The sequence below is a fragment of the Hippopotamus amphibius genome, chromosome 9 (assembly GCF_030028045.1).
Source record: "Hippopotamus amphibius kiboko isolate mHipAmp2 chromosome 9, mHipAmp2.hap2, whole genome shotgun sequence".
Classification (NCBI taxonomy): Eukaryota; Metazoa; Chordata; class Mammalia; order Artiodactyla; family Hippopotamidae; genus Hippopotamus; species Hippopotamus amphibius.
The window spans coordinates 12,802,167-12,820,870 of record NC_080194.1 but is presented as its reverse complement, the minus strand read 5'-3'; the positions used below and the strand labels follow the sequence as shown (position 1 = coordinate 12,820,870).

The following is an 18,704-nucleotide window of genomic DNA, read 5'->3' as shown; positions in this document are numbered from 1 at the left end:
TTTAATGGCTCAGTATCCATCCTAGAGGTTAGGGTTCCTGAGGTTAATTAATAAATATTCACGTAACAGCCTGTCGTTCTAAAACTGTTCTTTTTTTCCATCAGGTTTGTTTTGCTTCTAATTTTCTATTTTTTTGTGAAAATAAGAACTTTTTTGCATTGAGTCTTTGTTACTGCGCGCAGGTTTTCTCTAGTTGTGGCGGGCAGGGGCTACTCTTCATTGTGTTGTGCGGGCTTCTCAGTGTGGTAGCTTCTCTTGTATGTGGAGCATGGGTTCTAGGCACACAGACTTCAGTAGCTGCAGCACATGGGCTCAGTAGTTGTGGCTTGAGGGTTCTAGAGTGTAGGCTCAGTAGTTGTGGTGCACAGGCTTAGTTGCTTCACGGCATGTGGGATCTTCCTGGCCCAGGGATCGAACCCGTGTCCCCTGCATTGGCAAGCGGATTCTTAACCACTGTGCCACCAGGGAAGTCCGAAAATAAGAACTTTAAAAGGAAAAGACACTATCCCACTAGCAACACGGCTAGGGGTTGGGGGAGGTCCTTGTAGCTCATGGCCTCATTAGTTATCATAGCTGCAGGCAGTTTTAGAGTGTGTTTCAAGATGATGTTTAAATGTAAGTGGGAAAGATAGATGTGAGAGCTAAGATTTTGAAAGTAAAACAATTTGACATTCTCTCAACTAAATACAGATACTTAAACTTCTGAACCAAAACCAATGTCACCTTAGAAAGTGTTTTCCAAGAAAGAGTTAAAAATGAGTTCAAGGTGAGAACATAATGTATGTATTTATACCTTCAATCATTTAGAAAAAAGACCCTCCATAAACCCTTATGGGTGCACTGCACCTTCCTTTAAGATACCAAGATTTCACAACCAGGGCTCAGAAACTAATCACACCTTGTCTCCTAGTTGTCGTGGGGCAGGTGGGAACAGGAGGAAGACAAGATCAGAGAGCTTGGCGGATGATTCACTACTTTCTTAGCAGGGGCCTTTGAGACTGTGTCAGAGATATTAGCTGAAAAACAGTTCCAGTTTTTATTCTTTCTTTGCCTTCCCGAAGAGATGAAGACTTGCTTATTATTTTATAAGCAACACCAGAGGGCAGTGATTCTCGTTGTAGATTATTTGTCTTTGAGCTTTAATAAAGATTCCCAGAAAAAGAGCATGTTTTGTTTAAGAGCATTTTCTGCCTCAGGTGGGAAGGTTCTCTCCATGCCAGTTCAGACATGAAGAAATGAAATCTCCCTTTCCAGTCTGATTTGCGGAAGTTCAAACCAGCAATACAAATAAAACACAAATAGATACTGGGCGGATGCTTGTTGGCGTTTACTGTGATGATGTGATGGTGTTCTAGGACACTTGCTGAGTTTCACTGTGGCCCTGTTCTTTCTCATTGTCCTGTGCTTTTCACTTTAGGGACAAATTATGCTTTAATTTTCCCGTGAACCTGCTGTACTCACATAACATTCTAATGTATTAATAGTTAATGCAATGCCTTTTAATGTATTTTTCCATACAGTCTTTTTGAGGGGAGGATAACTATTTTGCTCTTAAAGAAACCTAGAGGAATTATTGTGCAAATTCGAATATGACTTTGAGTGATGATGGGAAAAAGCTGCAGTTTGTACAATATCCAGGGCGTCCTTTTCCTGTCCCATTTTAGTTATGCCCCTCCCTTTCCCTGTCCACGGGGTGGGGAGCAAGGGTGTCACAGCCCAGAAGCAGTAAAAGTGCTAAGTATCATCTCTTCAACCTCTGAACGGTTTCGTGATAGCATGACTTTAACTTTTACATGTTTACTTGTTCTGCAGGTACTAACAACACCTCCTTTTCCAAGTCAGGAAATTTGTCATCCATTCATTTATTCAGCAAATCCCTATTGAACGTCAGCTGCATGTGAGACATTGTTAAAGGCAAAGGCATTAGATTTTAAAAAGATGGGCAAGAATGGTGCTTATATTCTAGTGGCAGGGGGTGGGAGCAGATTAAGTCAATACATCAATAGTGATAAATTTGATGAAGAAAATACAACAGAGTGATGAGGTAAGTTATTTTAGATTGGTGGATAAGGAAAGTCTTTTTTAAGCTGCAACTTGAAAAATAAGAAGGAACGAGGCATGTAAAGATCTGGGGAAAGAGCAGTCTGAGCAGCGGGAATAGCAAATGCAAAATCCTGGAGGTGGGAACACGCCTGCTGTGTTCAAAAGGCCATTGTGGCTGGAGCAGAGTGCCTCAGGGGAGAGGCAGGAAATGGGCTCAGCGAGGGGGCCAGGGCCACATGGTACAGGGCTTTGTAGGTCACAGGAAAGACTGGATTTTATTCTGAGAGAGATGCCTTCAGAGGGTTCTAATCCGAAGAGGGCTGTGATCTGGTTACCTTTTGAAAAGATAATCCATCCTGGCTGCTGGGGAAGTGTGTATTTTAGAGGACAGAGTGGGAGCTCAGAGGAGAGGGGTTGTTTAGGAAATGTATTAGTTACTTATTGCTGTGTAACAAATTACTCCAACACCTAGCAACCCAAAACAACAATCTAAATTTATTATCTCAGGTAATGTCTGTGGGTCAGGAATTCAGAAGTGGTTTAATTGGGTGGTTCTGGCTCAGAGTATCTCATGAGGTTGCAGTCAAGATGTCGGCCTGGGCTGTAGCCATTGAAAGACCTGATCAGGCCTGCAGAACCCACATATGAGATGGCTCACTCACACAGCTGTTGGCAGGAGTCTCAGTTTCTTGCCACATGGACCTCTCCATAGGGGTGCTTGAGTGTTCTCATAACATGGCGGCTCAGTTTCCCTAGAGTGAGAATTGACCCAAGAGAGAGCAAGGTGGAAGCAACAATGCTTTTTTATGACCTAGCCTTGGAAGAGATACATTGTCATTTCTGCAATTTCCTGTTCCTTACGCGGAGTAGTCCTATGGGGTTGTGAGTATCAGGAGGCAAGAATTACTGGGCGCCATCTTGGAGGCTGGCTTTCATAGCAGTGGCCTAGTGGGAGATAACGGTGGGAAAACAAGAGCTGTCCGGCAAAACTACACTCTAAAAAGATATGTGCATCTGGTAACATATCTGAATAGAGATTTTCCTCTGTCATTGGCTCCTTGGTGGCCTGCTATTTACAAATAAGTCCACAGAACCCCAAAATATTCCAGTTATAACCCACGGTTAGACTCAGGTATTTTAGCGACATTGTAAAATAACTATTTACTTGGCTTAATTTGACAGATCTTCTGTGATTATGATAAGTGACAGAATGGTACAAACTCTCTGTTTCTCAATAATTTAAATGACATCCCAATCTCTTGAGACAGGAGGAAAGATGAATATACTTCTATTACATTCATATTTTGTATAACACCTATTTTGCTCCTCAGTTGCCTGCTGGTTTGGGTGTTTGAACAGGCTTAATTTATCTCTTGCCGAGCCATGCTCAATACACTATCATTCGTATAGTTACTTAATGGGAATGTGCTTTAAGAGCAAGTAAATCAGCAAGATACTGCTGGCCCTCGAACGTCCTCCATCAGCTTAGCTATGAAAGCACAAGGCAGACGGCTGTCTTTCAGCTATTACAACGGAATCCTCTGTCAGAGGGGAAAATTAGTTTAACAGAGTGTAGGTGGAAATCACTCTACTTAATTAGGGGAGTTGTCTGTAGCGTTAAATTCGTTTCTCCGGTGGTTATTTCTTAACTTTCTTTTGTTTTAGACAAATGAAAGGAACCAAACCCTAATAACGAAGAAGCAGTCTTTAAAAAAGAAAAAGAAATAGTTTTTGCAGCAATTCCTGTGGCTGGTTGACCTTAACATGATGCCAAAATGGGTAGCTTTGGTGGCAGAGACTAAACTGAATGCTGTTATTCTCTTGATAGTCATTTTTTTTTTTTATTGGAGTATGGTTGCTTTGCACTGCTGTGTCAGTTTCTGCTGTACAGCAAAGTGAATCAGCTGTATGTTTACATATATGCCCTCTTTTTTGGCTTTCCTTCCCATTTAGGTCACCACAGAGCACTGAGTAGAGTTCCCTGTGCTGTACTAGTAGGTTCTCACTAGTTATCTATGTTGTATGTATTGCAATAGTTTGTCATATTTTAAGATCAGTTGCCAGGTTTGGCCAAGTGGCACTTCTCCCATCTCTGACTCAAACATAGAGAACAAATGTATTTTTTTTTTCAAGTGTGTTCTGTCACAGTTTTGAAAGAGTGGTTTTTACTTTTTAAATGTGAAGGGGGTGAAGAGTGTAGACCTTAAATTTAAAAGCAGCCACGAGCAGCAGTGAGCCGTTGGCACAGGACCAGATGCTGCTGTTCCTGAGGTTGTTTAGCATAAAGTAATGTCCTTCGGCTGTGAGCCTCACATAAATTCCCCCACTTTGGCGCGGCTCCCCTGCACCAGAAAATCAATGTGTTTCTGTTGTGCTTTAGTGCCGGCGAGTGATGAAGAGGAGGGAGCAGTCCTCTTTGACAGCTCTGGCAAGGCGGCTGCCGATGCCTTTGACACGTCTTCTGGGTCTGTGCAGCTCATCGGAATAAAACCCACAGCCCTCCCCGTGGTGCACCCCACCTCGGACAGGAGCCAGGAGCCAGCTCTCCTCAACGGCGAGGTGAGCATCTGAGGACCACAACAGGAGAGAGCGGGTGCAGCCAGGCCTCTGTGAATGCGGACTCAGGAGCAGCACCTGGGGGTCCTGGGTGCAGGTTGCATCCAGGTGTACGGGGGTCTGTGGCTCATTTTTTACCTCTGCATGCGCAGGTCTCAGCGGAATGAATCAGGACACGCGTCACCCCCAAACCAGCTTGTTGAGTAATGTTTTCAGAGCATTTTCTGCCTTCATTGAAAAGCCCAGAGGGGGTGTTTTAAAAACTGAAATTGGGAAGAGAAACGTCAGAAATGCTGCTTCCCCAACGCCTCACCCACAGAGCCTGTGGTCTTTCGTGATAACGCTCCTAAACTGGTCATGATGGGACATCTGTTGCAGTGGGAATGCGAGGCACTTGAATTGATAGGGGACTAGAGGAGATACAGTCAGGGATGCGGCCCACTATATAGGCTTTGCAATGACTTCTACCCCTTTGAGCAAGCTTGAAACAACCCTTTGCCTGCTTCCAGGAGGGTATCGATGGATAGCATGTTAATTTTCCTGAGTCTGAAAAAAGTTAGTAATGTACACCAGAGAATAATGATTTCACCAAAGAAAAACAAATGGATGGATGGATGGAGATAGATGATAGATAGATAGATAGATAGATAGATAGATAGATAGATGATAGATAGATAGATAGAGGCAATTTAGGGGAGAGCAAGAGAGTAAATTGGGTAAAAATTATCTGCCATTTCTCCATCTTCTGCAGCAGAATGGTCAGTGAGCTGAACATGTTTATGATCCTTTAAGGCCATGCATATGGAACCTGCATGTGAATACATTACACGTCTGCACATACACACCTACTTTTGTATATTTTTCTCTATTGTGGAGGTATCAGGTTGGTTATTCGCTTCATTAATTTATACCTGGCTATGGTTACCTGCATCAGGTGGGAGATTTCCTAAGCTTCAACGTCTCTTTCCCACCACACCTGGAGGAACACACCACAGCCCCGTACAGCTGAGTACTATAAATGAACTTCAATGGCTTGTCCACATCCCATCCAGGCCATGTATAAAAGCCTGTGACAGACCTGATTCAGGAAGCTCCTCTGGTTTTCTGGACAGAAAGACTGAACTGCTTAGAAGTGTGATGAGTTGAGGTTCGTCAGTTTTTGAAAAGAACTTAACTGGGAGTTCCCTGGCAGTCCAGTTGTTAAAACTCTGAGCTTTCACTGACATGGGCCTGGGTTCAATCCCTGGTCAGGGAACTATCCCACGAGCCATGCAGCATGGCCAAAAACAAAAATAAATAAATAAATAAATAGAGAAAACTGGTTGTGGACGTATAGAGCACTTCTATTCCAACCTCCTCATTTTTTTTTAGACAAAGAAACTGAAGCCAGAGGGCTTATGTGGCTCGCTCAGAGTTGCACTGCAGGTTATTGTGACAGCATGGTGTTCAGACCCCCTGGCTCCCTGTCCAGTGCTCCTTCCCTCTCTGACTTACTGTGGCCCATCAGTGAAAAAGAGCGTTGCGTTTGAAAGAGTGTGGACTCTTCAGCCACGCTGCAAGAATGTGAATCCCAGCTCTTCTACTTACTATATCTGTGTGACCTTAGACAGGTTAATTTCTCTGTGCCTCAGTATCTCCATCTGTACAATGGGACTGTTGTGAGGATCAAATGAGTTTATACACGTAAAGCGCTTAGAACAATGCCTAGCATGCAAATATGTTATTTGTAGTCCTATTATCATCACCATTAGTCAGCTAATGAGCAAGGATTGATTGATCAAGTACGCTATGCCCTTTGGCCCCATAATTTGGGAACCTATGTATCTTCTCAGAGCCATTCGCATCCAGTGAATCTTTTCTTGGGTACAGTTCTGCCACTAGACATGCAAGCCCAGTGATTAGAGGCCTCTGAGGTTGTCACTAATGCACTGATAACTGCTCTTCACTTAGATCCTCTGCCCAGTATGGGCCTAGGGGATGGCCGCCATGCCTGGTTTTTTTTCATCCCAGTTTAGCAATGTGAATGTCATGGGGACAGATTCCAAATCTCCGCTAAATCCAACTTACCACTCCCTTTTTCTGCCAGGCCCATCACCCTGTCACAGGATAACAGAAGAACAGAGGAGCATTTTCCAGAAATGGATACATGTTACATTTTGGTAGTTGAAGGAATAGACCTTGCTGACATTTGGATGGAAAAAAAGCCCTGAACTGTTCTCTGTAATTTGCTGCCTTGTGGCATTTGAGGCAGATTGCCTTATACTTTTCCTCCTCTTCTCTTACGAGTGGCTTAAGTAAAGAAAGCACAGCCTCAAAGCCATAAATTTTCCTTTTATGGATTATAGGTAGTTCTTTTAAAGATTATTTTAAAGAAAACATAACAGCATACAAAGTTCAGAAAATAAGAAAGATCATGGTAATTTCACTTCCCTAAATGTCCTCTGTTTTCATTTTTTCCACCTTCTCTTCAGACTTCTGATCAAACCCACGTATGTTGTAAAATCTCATCATATACAAATGCTAGTATCTTAAGCATTTGCCGTGTTGCTATTGTCTTTCTGATGATCATCGTGAGTGACTTGGTTGAGTAGGTGCACCACTGATTGGGAAACTACTCTCCCATTGTTCAAACCAGGTATTTTTGGTTTGTGTTTTCATTGCATGACATAAAAACTTCTTATTTTGAAAATAATTTTAGGTTACAAAAGAGTTGCCGTACTAGTGCAGAGAATTCCTTTAACCAGCTAGTTCTTTACCTGCTACCCCTAATGTTAACATCTTACGTAAGCACAGAGTAATGACCCAACCCAGGTACATAATATTGGTGCAATACTATTGACCAATGTGCAGACCTCATTTGCATTTCACTGGTTTTCCAGCTCATGTCCTTTTCCTGTTCTGGAACCCAGTCCAGGATTCCACATGGCACTCGGTTGTCTTCTGAGTCTCCTGCAGTTTGAGACAGTTCCTCTGTCCTTCTTTGTGACCATTTTGTCTCTCCTGTACCATTACTCTCTTGAAGCCAGGTACCATGTAAAATGTCCCTCAATTTGGATTTGTCTGGTGTCTCCTTATGAGTGGATTGGGGTTATGAATTTTTGGCATAACCGTGGGAATGCTGTGCCCTTTCGTGGGCATCCTATCAGGAAGTACTTGATACCGATATGTCTGATTACTGGTGATGTTAACTTTCATCTCTGACTTTGAACTCCTCTTGGAACGTTGTCTTAGGAGAGATTCCAGAAATGGATTCCTGGCTCAGAGGATGTCATGCTAGCTTCCTCTCTTTTTTGATTTTCTCAGTGGCCATCAGAATGAGGGAACAGTTAAAGACGTGTGAGATGCTGCCAGCCTAAAGATATCATCGGGGCCCAGGCTGGGGAGATCTTTGCAAGCGTTAGCAAAAATATGGCCCTCAGTTTGTTTCTTCAAATGCGGTAAAAATAAAGCATCTAAGATGCAGCCTCGTGTTAGCAAACCTTGGGCCTCGTACTCTGGTTGACACGTACCTTCCCGCTGGACAGATTCATTGCTGGAATCACCTGGCAGTGTAGAGTGTCAGGACTGCAGCCTCTGCTTGCACCCTGAACCATGTGCTGGGCATTTGGGAGTTTATCTTAGAGGATGGGCTGTCGTTACGCAGGCCCATGACCCCTGAGCCAGCTGCACGGATCCTCGGATGTGCTTTCGTAAAACGCCACACTCTCACCCCAGCTTGTTGGCCAGACGTAGCTAGTGCTGTAACGAATCCTCGAAGCCCCCGGGCGTTGGTTTGCCTTGTTATAGGCTGCGTCTTAGAACTGGCTCGCCCTGTCCCCTTTCCCTCCTGAAACAGGAACCAGAAGGAAGTCAACCAGAGTTACTCTCATGGGCAAGAGGAAGGAACAGGGACATTCTTAGACTGCAGTGCAGCCTGTGGCCTGTCCACCCTCCTCTGTGCACCCTGCCTCTGCCCCGGCACACGGCCCCCCCACACAGTGCGCTCAGCCCAAAGCCCCGCTCCGCTCCCCTCCACCCCAGCCTGCTCTGTGTTCCCAAAGCTGCTCGTTCCCCTCCCCCCTCTCTCTGTCAAGCTCCCTCCCCCTTACTCTTAGATGTAAGGGAGCCGTGCACAACCCACGTTAGCAGTAATAACATTTTGAAGTCAGTCTCAGGGACGGCCACGTTGCAAGCCTGCCATGCGTGTGAACTCACGCAAATCCTCACAGCAGCCTAGGAGGGCGGTAGTATTATCTCCCTCTTACACCGATCGACTCTGAGGCACAGAGAAGTTAAGTACTGTGCCCAAGGTCCCATAGCTAGGGAAAGACAGAGCAGGGGTTTAAACCCAGGCCGTTGGTCTCATTCCAGAACCTATACCCTTAGCCACAGCTTTGCACTGCGCCATCATTAAAATGTAAATGACTGAAGGCAACAATATTAACCCAGTGAACTCTGGTGAACACTTCATGAAGGTTAGGAATGAGTGAGAGAGAGAGATTGACTTTAAAAGGAGATTCTTCCCCTGTGTTGCTTGCAAGTAAGTTTGCCTCAAGAGGGGACCCTGCTCCTGCGATAAAGCGGGGGGACCCAGGGGCCAGAGGGGAGCAGTTCCCTCGGCAGAAGGGAGTACTCCCAGCCTTAGTTTTTGGAGTCTTGATGTTCTAGCGGATTTTAAGTTAATAATCCAGATAGAAGAGACTTAAGAAGAAAAAGTGCTTAATCTAAAGTACCGTCAGCAGCACGGGCAGTGAGTCAGGGCTTCACGGGCCTGATTGGCTGGAAGCCCAGCATCCCAGGCTGGGCGACCTTGCTACCTGGGGGACTTTCAAGTCCAGGAGGGACACAAAGAGGGGAAGACATCTGTTTCCCTCCTTCCCCCTTGGCATTGGCTGCAGCAGCGGGGAAACTCCTCTGCCACTTCCCGGGGGCCTCCGGGCAGCTCCTCCTCTCCTCCCTGGCCTCACCACCTCTGTGTTTCTCACGTGTCTCAAGACCACAGTCCTGGCTCCCTCTCCTCCCAGAGCTCAGCTCAGATGACTTGGGATCAGGCCTCAAGTTTCTGACCCCAAGACCACTGGACCTTATGCCTTCTTGAACCCCCTAATCCTTTCTTCAAACACGCTGTTTTGTAGGAGTCCAATACAGAACACGGACAGGAGCATGGAGGGCTGCTCTGTGGGTTAGGGACCAGACCCAGCAGCTCAGCCCCATTTTCTTGCTCCCCCCACACTTCCCTGGCTCCTGAGGACTCTTCTGGAGCCCCGGGGCAACAGTTCTTAGCCCAGGTCCCTGGCCTTGCTGAAGCCATATGAAAATAGCTATGTGTTGGCTTTGGGAGGGCAAGACTCCTTAGTCTCATAAGCTTCTCTGCCGACCTTCCAAAAGGACACAAATCCATGGAATGTAATTTGAAAACCAACGCTCAGGGCCAGAGGTTTCTCACCCAGGTGCTGGGCCAGAGTCAGCTCTAGGACTTTTTTCAGATTACAGATGCCCGGGCCCCACTTTTGAAGATCCTGATTCGGTAGGCCTGGGGTAGAGTCTGGGCCTGGATTTTTGCCAGCTCTGCATCTAGTGCCAGTGCACTGCCAGATGACCATGGCCTCGCACATCTTCCAAATGGAAAGGCCCAACTCTGGCAAGCCCACGCCAGCGCCAGTCCCCTTTGCTATAGGTTGACAAAATGCGCTATAGGTTGACCAGAAGCGGCTCCCTGGGTGGAATCTACCAGTCCAGGGGCTTAGACTTCGGACATCCTGTACTTCCTCGTCTTCCCATCCTGAGGGGCAGTGTACATTGTGGCTAACTGTGCAGACTCAGCACTCTGACATGTGCTGCCAAGGTCAGACTCTGGTCCCACCACTGATTATCTGTGGGGACTGTAAGAAAGTTCCTTCATCTCATCTATAAAATGGGGAATGAAGTAACCTGCCTTATGGGTTGTCGTGAAGGTTAAGACTTCACACACGTAAGTCACCGTAGTGACTGCACATCGCGGACTCTTAGTTCACTGGGGTCCCAGCTCTGCGCTTTACTCAGCCTCTTTTGGGCCTCAGTTTCCTCACCTGTCAGGTGGAAATCATCCCCGTACTTACCAGACTTTCCATGATTGTCTCTTGAAATTACAGCTGTGAAAATGCTCTCTACATTATACATGGTTACACAGATGTAGTCAAGTCTGATTACAGACAGCACTAATGGTTCTCCACGTTGCTCAGTACGTGTCAGGCGGATCTCACCATTCGGCTCTGTTTGTGGGAGTAATATCGTCATCACTTGTTATTTATTTGACACAGTCATCTGCTTGTATCTTTGACAGGTGAGCAGGAACCGGTTGGCAATAGTGGCCATGCAAGACTTCAAAATTACCTAGCTTTCAAGAAAGCTGTAGGTTGACAAAGATAAGCTTTCAAGTGCAGGTTGATAGAATGGGGAGACCTTGGGAGCAGGGTGTCCCCTTTCGCACCCCATTCATCTCCACTCTACCCCTTTGGGAACTGGCTGTCTTATCCAGCTGGATACCAGCTAAATGGCCAGGGGAGGCCACTGGGCTCCTCAGGGCTGGAGCTAGAGTCGGGACCCCTCGTCTAGCTGGGCTGCTAAGTCAGAGTCTCTCACACAGGGAAGCAAAAGTGTTTAGGTGCGATTTAGGCCCACACCACACAGCTGAAAGTGCAGTCAGGCCTAGACCTGAGTAGACTTGAATCGATGGGCGAGGAGGCCCTGAGGGAAGGTCTCAGGTGACTTGGGCAAGTGCCAGGCTCCACACTGTTTGTGGTCCACTCTTGAGGACTGTTCTTGGCATGGGATGCAGGCAGGTCTGGCTGGCTCAAAGGACCAGAGGTGAAGCCCAGGATGGCTTTTCCAGGAGTCGTGACTGTCTGATGATGCTTCCTGTCTGTGGGCCATGCCTGGTCAGGTGTGGGCCTGAGACTCTCTCTCTCCCCAGGTGAACAAAGCCCTGAAGCAGAAGTCAGACATCGAGCACTACCGGAACAAGCTGCGCCTCAAAGCCAAGAGGAAGGGATACTACGACGTCCCCCCGGTGGAGGCGAGCAAGGCTCAGACAGAAAGGAAGACGATGTACGAAAAAGCCCCAAAGGAAATCGAGCACGTTTTGGATCCGGACCCAGAACTGTGTGCCCCATTCCCGGAGGCTAAAAACAGGTGCAGTCCCCAAGAGATTCTCCGAAGGTCGCTGTACCGTTGGTGGGAAGAGGGTAGAGGGTGCCTCGGGCAATATGATCCGGGCCTTTGGGTCTGTTTGTTACCTTAGGACTGTCATCTTTGCAGGCTACTGGTCTGGGTCACGCTGGTCTCTACAAGCAGGAGTTCCACAACGCGTCTGGAAGTGAATAAAATTAAAGCCATTAAAAAAAACGTTACTTGTGCAAACAACCATAATTGTCCTTTAGCTTAATGATGTTTTCAAACCTGTAGCTGTGTCAGAGCTGGGCTCAGATATAATTATCACCCCCTTGGTTATGCAACTTCCAGATCAAGGGACCGTGTACTCATCAATTGTTTCGGTGGCTCTTGCATAAGAAAAGCAGAATCCATGCCTCACCTTTTCATTCAGCTTAAGTATTTACCACACAGCTACTCTGATCTTCACGCTGGGTTCCTTTCTTTCATTCATAGACTTGTTCATTCATTTGCCATTTATTGTCACCTGCTGCGTACTGGGCACCATGCATGATGCTGATTGCTGTCATGGTCACGTGCTCATTCATTCAGCTCATTCAGTATTTTATGGTGGACAGGACAGCCCAGTCACTGCTCTTGTGGAACTTGAGGCCTGATGGGAGGGAAAGAGGACCACCCCAAAAGTTTATTGCTCACAAGTGCGATGCGTGTTTGAAATGTGAGGTGCTGTGATAGTAGGAAAGGTAGGTCTGGCCTAGAGAGAGAGGGGTAGGCCCGGTGGCTTGGAGGAATTGGCATCCCTCCAAGCTTTGCTGCTAACTCAGCAGGGAGTGGCCTCACTTGCTGGGAAAAGGGCTCGAGGTCAGCAAAGCTAGGTCGGAACACCTCTCTTCTTTGCCTTCCCTCTGAGGCACTTCCCCAGAAGCATTTGCATGATTTGAGACCATCTTTTTCAAATACATGTTCTCCTTGGCAGCAGCCCCTTGACTTGGAGCTGCCAGTGCTCCAACCTGTCCCATAGCCTTGCCAGACGCACCCTCTACAGAGGTCCCCAGGGAGGGCAGGATGGTTCCTGGCCTGGGTGGGTATTTATTAAAAGCCAGTATGACTATGTGACAGGCTTAGACGGAAGCTACAAAATCAAGCTGGGAGGTGGGGCTAAATTTTATGAATGGCATCAACGTAATTCATTTTTAATAACGAAAGGAGAGAATTCTAAGCCAGTGCTTCAATTACCAGGCTTCTCATTAGGCTTGGTGGGGATAACAAGCTATTGATCTAAAATCACGCTGTGATGGGATCACGACGCATGTGCCACCATGTTGATAACTACGAAAAAAGAGAAGAACACGTGTAGATTTTATTGGGAGGCGGGGGTTTCTTTAGCTTTCAGTTTATACTTTGGGACTTTTTACTTCAGTGGCCTTTTATAGACTAGGGTGAGGAGTCGTTCTTCCGGGGTTTCCTGCTGATACTTGGAAAAGGAATCAAAAATCATGTACAAGTAAGCGGAACTTAGTTTGGTAATTATTTGAGAAATATATAAAAATTTCAGTGAAGGTATTTTATAAGGAGAATGAACAAAACTTTCTTCTGGAGGGGTGCATCTCCACTGCCTAACAAAAGGTCAGGCCCTTTGATGGCCTGCTGGTGCGGGGATTGTAGGGGTAATTTTTAGTAAATGTCTGTTGAGGAAAGGATTTAATTAAACATTTTTGACCGGTTAAAAGTAGAGATAACCACGCATCAGGTGAGGGGGGTGGGTAGGAAGGAGATGGCGTGAGCAAGAGATGGGCATGAGAAAAGAAAGATTAACAGAGAAAAGGAGGGTGACGGAGACTCAGGAAGCTCTCGGATGCTGTTCCTGTCACACTCTGCTGTCGACTCCAGGTGCTGTCCACTGCTGCCTGCTTGTGTGTTACCTGTTATCACAGGTTAGACTTACCTGTTAATTGCTGTTCACAGTTCAACTCGCTAGAGGTTCTGCTCTCAGTGACCTAGCCCCTACAAAGCACAAGTAAGGGACTCATTCTCTAGGCCATCAATAACCAGAATCTTATTCTGAGACCTAAATAAATCAAAGTTTAGATTGCAAGTGTTGACTCATCCTGATACCCTTTAAAAGGGTTTTCACAGCTTTTTTTTTTTTTTTAAGTCAGAGAACACCCCCATTTTTATGTTATAAACTCTCACTCAGAGACCCAAAGTATGTAATATAACTGAGGCAGGTGCTGTCAGAGGCCCCCTACATGTCCCCTCAGCCTCGCTATAGGCCAGCAGCATCTTTCTTCTGTGACTCTGACGTGAGCCCCTGACCAGAACTGTCAGGTAGTTAATGTGCTCTGGAGAAGCTGCAATCAGTGACCGAAGGCAATTGATGGATAAATACCTCTGGCAGGAGAACTCTGTGCTGTTGTAATAACCATGTTTTCTGCTTTCTGTGTGTGATGATTTGACATCTGGGACCTTGCCCCTGGAGGAACTACCCCTCCCAGGGCTGGCTAGCCAGTTCCTAGGGATAGTAAGTCTCACGTGCAAGCACACCTGTCAGACACAAACCAAACAAGCTAGAGCCCAGACCCCAGCTGCCTCTTGCACACAGGGCTTTTGCAATCTGGGCCCCCAGTCTCCCTGCCCGAATCACCCCGGCCAGGTACCAGACGAACAGGGACAGGTCCCATGTCCCAGAGTCTGCCGGAATCATTCAAGGGAGGCAGTCCTAAGCCTGCTTACCCTGCCTTGCCAGTTGTTTGCCGTGAAAGCCACAATCAAGGCTCTTGCTGACATGTTCCCCGCACTCCCACTACCTTGTGACTGACCTTGGTGCTTCCCGTGTGGCCCACCGTAGGGTGGCATGGCCCTTCCTCTTGAGATCTGGACGTATACGAGCTCTCTTTTCAATGGCAGTCATCCCCTGATCTGTTGGTTTTACCATACCTGAATAATAATGAAATCTACATTCTAAAACAACTGTCTCCAGGGAGTTCGAGCTCCAGATGCCCAAAACACCGATCTGCTCTGGATCATATCTTTTATTGGCCTCCCTCCCTTCCCGCTCTCATTTTCCCACTTCCCAACTTGTGCTTCCTGGAACCCTCTCCCAAATAAACCAATTCTACTCAGATCATCACAGCGCTTGCTTCAGGGAGAACCCAACCTAAGGCAATAACCTATAAAGACAAAGTTTCTCTGATAGAAGCAGGGCATCCTCCTCCTCCTTCTCCTCCTCCTCCTCCTCCCCCTCCTTCTAATGGTTCTAGTCCATCTTTATGGAACCCTAGGGTTCCGTAAAACACAGTTTGGGAACTTACTCTTAAACTCTAGTGGTTAGTCCCAGGCTCCTAAAAAAACCCAAATAAAATTTATCATTATCATCCCAGCAATATTTTCAAAGATTAAAAAACTTATCTCAAGTTTGCAAGTTTCAAAATTTGTTAACTTTGAAAGAATATAGCAAAAACACCAATAGGAAATGAGTATACCTAATGGAACTCTATTTGATTAAAATAAATAATTTCTCTACCTGAAAGCCTAATTTATTTTGAAGTAATTGCTTGCACATTGGGCACACGTTGGTGATCTGGTCAATTGAGATCCATGTCAACAGCAGTCTTTAAGCTGTGTATAATAGAACATTGTCTTCAACGGAAAAGGAGTCTGGGGTGTACGCCAGTGTCTAAGCGCTCACCCACATTCGTGGTTCTCGAAAGGGCTTACACAGTCTTACTATTGTATTTCTAATACTTCCAAAATAACCTACTTAAATGTCAATTGCTAATCCTAGTATTTACTCCTCCACCACCCTTATTAGTAAATCTTTTCTAAATGGGTTAATTGGCAATCTCAGAACAGTGGTGAAGCCTGCTTTTTCAAAAACTGATTTGTAATTAGGTTAAGGGTAAGAATTCTTTTGGGGTCTGCCTTAAAGTGTGAATCGCTCAAAACAGATTCTGTTTCACAAGGTTGTGCTCCTTTCCTAAAGGAAGCCTCTAATTGCAGACAACTATAGGGCACATTTTATAACACTAGGTGCTAAGCTCCTATGTTAGAAAGGATTCTTTGGGTTGTAAATGGTGGAAAACCAACACAAATTGGTTAAATAGAGAATTTACCATTGAGCAGGCCAAGGCTTCAGGCATGGCTAGATCCAAGAGGTCATACAATGTCTTCCATGTTTATCTTGCTGTTTCTTCACTCTTTGCTGGTTTCTTTTCAGGCAGGCTCTTACCTCATAGTGGCAAACTGGCCACCAGCAACTCTAGGCTTATATCCTATCTTCTTGGAAACCTCAGTGCCAAGAGAACACTTCTTGCCTTGTTGCTGTAGCAAAAGCCTGGAGACTTAGTCTCATCTGACCAATTCATGGGCCCACCCTCTGACCAGTTGCTTGGCCATGGGGCTGTGATCCTATGATGGTCCAGCCTGAGTCATATGCCAGTCCCTGGAGGAACTCTGGCCCCCAAAGAACATCCTGGTGCTCTTACCAAAAGAGGGTTGTCCTGGGTGCCAGGCAAGCAAAGATCACAGAGGCTCTCTAAACAGGTGTAAGGTCCTCGTGGTGAGGGAGTCCATCTAGTAGTGTTTGTTTTATACCCTAGACTAATTGCAAGGGTAGTGTCTTGCCTTGGGAGTTTTAATGTCTTGTTCTAGACTAACAGTGTGTGAGTGTCATGCTGTGACGAACTGGGTGTGAGATCATGAAAAGGTATCTGTACCTCCCAGGTTTCTTCCATAGTCACCGCTAAAATAACACAACCTTCAAGGAAGGGAGGGAATACGGGGATATGTGTATAAAAACAGTTGATTGAACTTGGTGTACCCCCCCAAAATAATAAATAAATAAAAGCAATTTTTAAAAAAATTAAAAAGAAAAAAAAGCTGAATGTCAAAAAAAATAAATAAATAACACAACCTCTTTACCTTCAATCCATGGATGGATAGAATCTTAGAACCGAGACACAAAATAGGTGATGTTTGGGGAGTTCTCTGAAGGTAGATGCTCTGAAAGGCAAGTTATTTACAGGGAGAAACTTACTGTTGGATGAGAGGGAAGTAGCCAGTGATGTTATCCCACCTTTATGGGATAAACCCTGCAGGATCATGTGAGAGTCAACGCTCCTAAGAGTTGCATGTTGTGCAAGAAGAAAAGCACAGCCACAGCCTTCACTTTGTTACTGTTTCTTTCCCCCTCCTCAGAAAATTCCTCTGATGACACCTGGAAACAAGACAGTGATGATGCATTTCCAGGGGGAATGGAGCGGCCCCTCTGAATGTGCTACTCCCGGGGCCGGAAGAGCTCTGTGCCCAGATTGGCATGTGGCTGGCTCTGTTTAGGGGTCTGCTGAAATATCACTTCTCCAGAGAGGCCTTCCCTGACCATCCTATCTAAAATCACCCCCTATCCTCTCACCATCTGTCACATCCCCTCGTTTTCCTTCACAGCCCTTATTACTCTTGGAAATTATTGTGCGAATTGTCTGTCTCCCTCATTAGAGCGTAAGCTCAGGAGAGCAGGACCACGTCTGTCTTGCTCACTGTGAATCTCCATCATCTTCCACAGTGCCTGGTGCATAGTAGCCACTCAGTAAAGACTGGATGATGGATGGGCCCCAAATTGCCTTTTGGTTTATGGCTCCTTAGCCCAGAAGGGAATCCACTGTGGTGAAGGTAGAAAAGAAAATCTATCAACAGTTGTGTTTAAGAAGCTCATTATCCACAGTGTTTGTTAACACGTCATGGAACCCTGCATGTGAAATCAGAAAGATGAAAAGGAACAGGAGGCTGCTAAGTCCACAAAGCCAACACAAGCAAGTTTGTTCTTCCAGCGTTAGCTGTCCTAGAGGGTCAAGAGGGAGTCCCTGGCCTTGCCATCAGCAGAATTTTCGATGAGGTTGCAGTGTTGCAATTGATTATAGTTACCTACTTTCCGTACAAAAGAACATTTACAATTCAGCCAAAAGGTTACAGCATCTGAAAGAAAAATCTTTATTCTACTCTTTCTACAGCCCCTGATGGCCAGGGAACAAATACCATCAATTCTGAGATATGTGAGGCAAATCCAAACCCTTCATTGGTTGCCTGTAGTTTGGATCAGTGGAGAATTCCATCTGTCAGGGCATTTGCTGCATCATAACAGTTGTTGAATTTTCTTCAGGCAACAGATGAAGAACTCTGTCTACCGGAGCCGGCAATCTCTGAACAGCCCGAGTCCGGGGGAAACGGAGATGGACCTTCTGGTGACTCGGGAGCGACCTCGGCGTGGAATCCGTAACAGCGGATACGATGTAAGTCTCTGGAGGGCCAAGGTGAATACAAGCTTTGCTTTTTCCCAAATGCAAAGGGGGTAGAGCATCCTATGATGTTTCAGTTTACTGCATGTTAGTGGAGTTTTTAAATGCAGTGAAATGTTTTCTATTTTATTATTCCTTGTTACCTATTTTGCAAAGTAAGACTAATTGGAATATATCAGAGTAAGAAATTATTGCTCAAAGCATCTCAGTGTCTAAATTCAACTATTTTATGAATAGCACATTATTGACCTTAAATTCAACAGCGATTCTAAATGTCCTTCATTTTTTTCCCTTTGTCCTTAGAAACTCAGTAGGAACCATGGCCGTGGGTTAGAATTTATTTGAACATAGGCTTCTTTTAATCCGTAGCACTGTTGAGAAGTTGGATTTGTTCCTGATTTCATAACTCCTCAATATGCCATGGAAACAATGAGGTTTCCAACAGAGTGATTTGGTGATTTCACATGATGAAGCACATGCTCATGTTCAGGGATGCTCCAAACTGCAAAAATGCTTCTCATCCCATCAAACTTCCTCAGAGGATGACTTACAGATTTGGTGCCTCCTCTCAAGTTGTTCACATCCCGTCACATGTAGTTGCTCTCATGAGCTCATGTGAACGATACTATGCTGAGATGTTGAATAATGCTTCATTCTCCTCCAAGATTTCAGATGGTCTTGAATATA

The 18,704-nt window shown here is 45.6% G+C and overlaps 1 protein-coding gene across 1 annotated transcript in view; it reads left to right on the top strand.

Moving 5' to 3' along the window:
- Positions 1 to 18,704, top strand: part of KIAA1549L (KIAA1549 like) — a 113,075-nt gene that overhangs the window by 54,324 nt on the left and 40,047 nt on the right. The window contains exons 13-15 of the mRNA XM_057750495.1: positions 4,424 to 4,602; positions 11,531 to 11,748; positions 17,882 to 18,011. Of these exons, the coding sequence (XP_057606478.1) occupies positions 4,424 to 4,602; positions 11,531 to 11,748; positions 17,882 to 18,011 (527 nt within the window). The remainder of the gene's footprint in view (positions 1 to 4,423; positions 4,603 to 11,530; positions 11,749 to 17,881; positions 18,012 to 18,704) is intronic.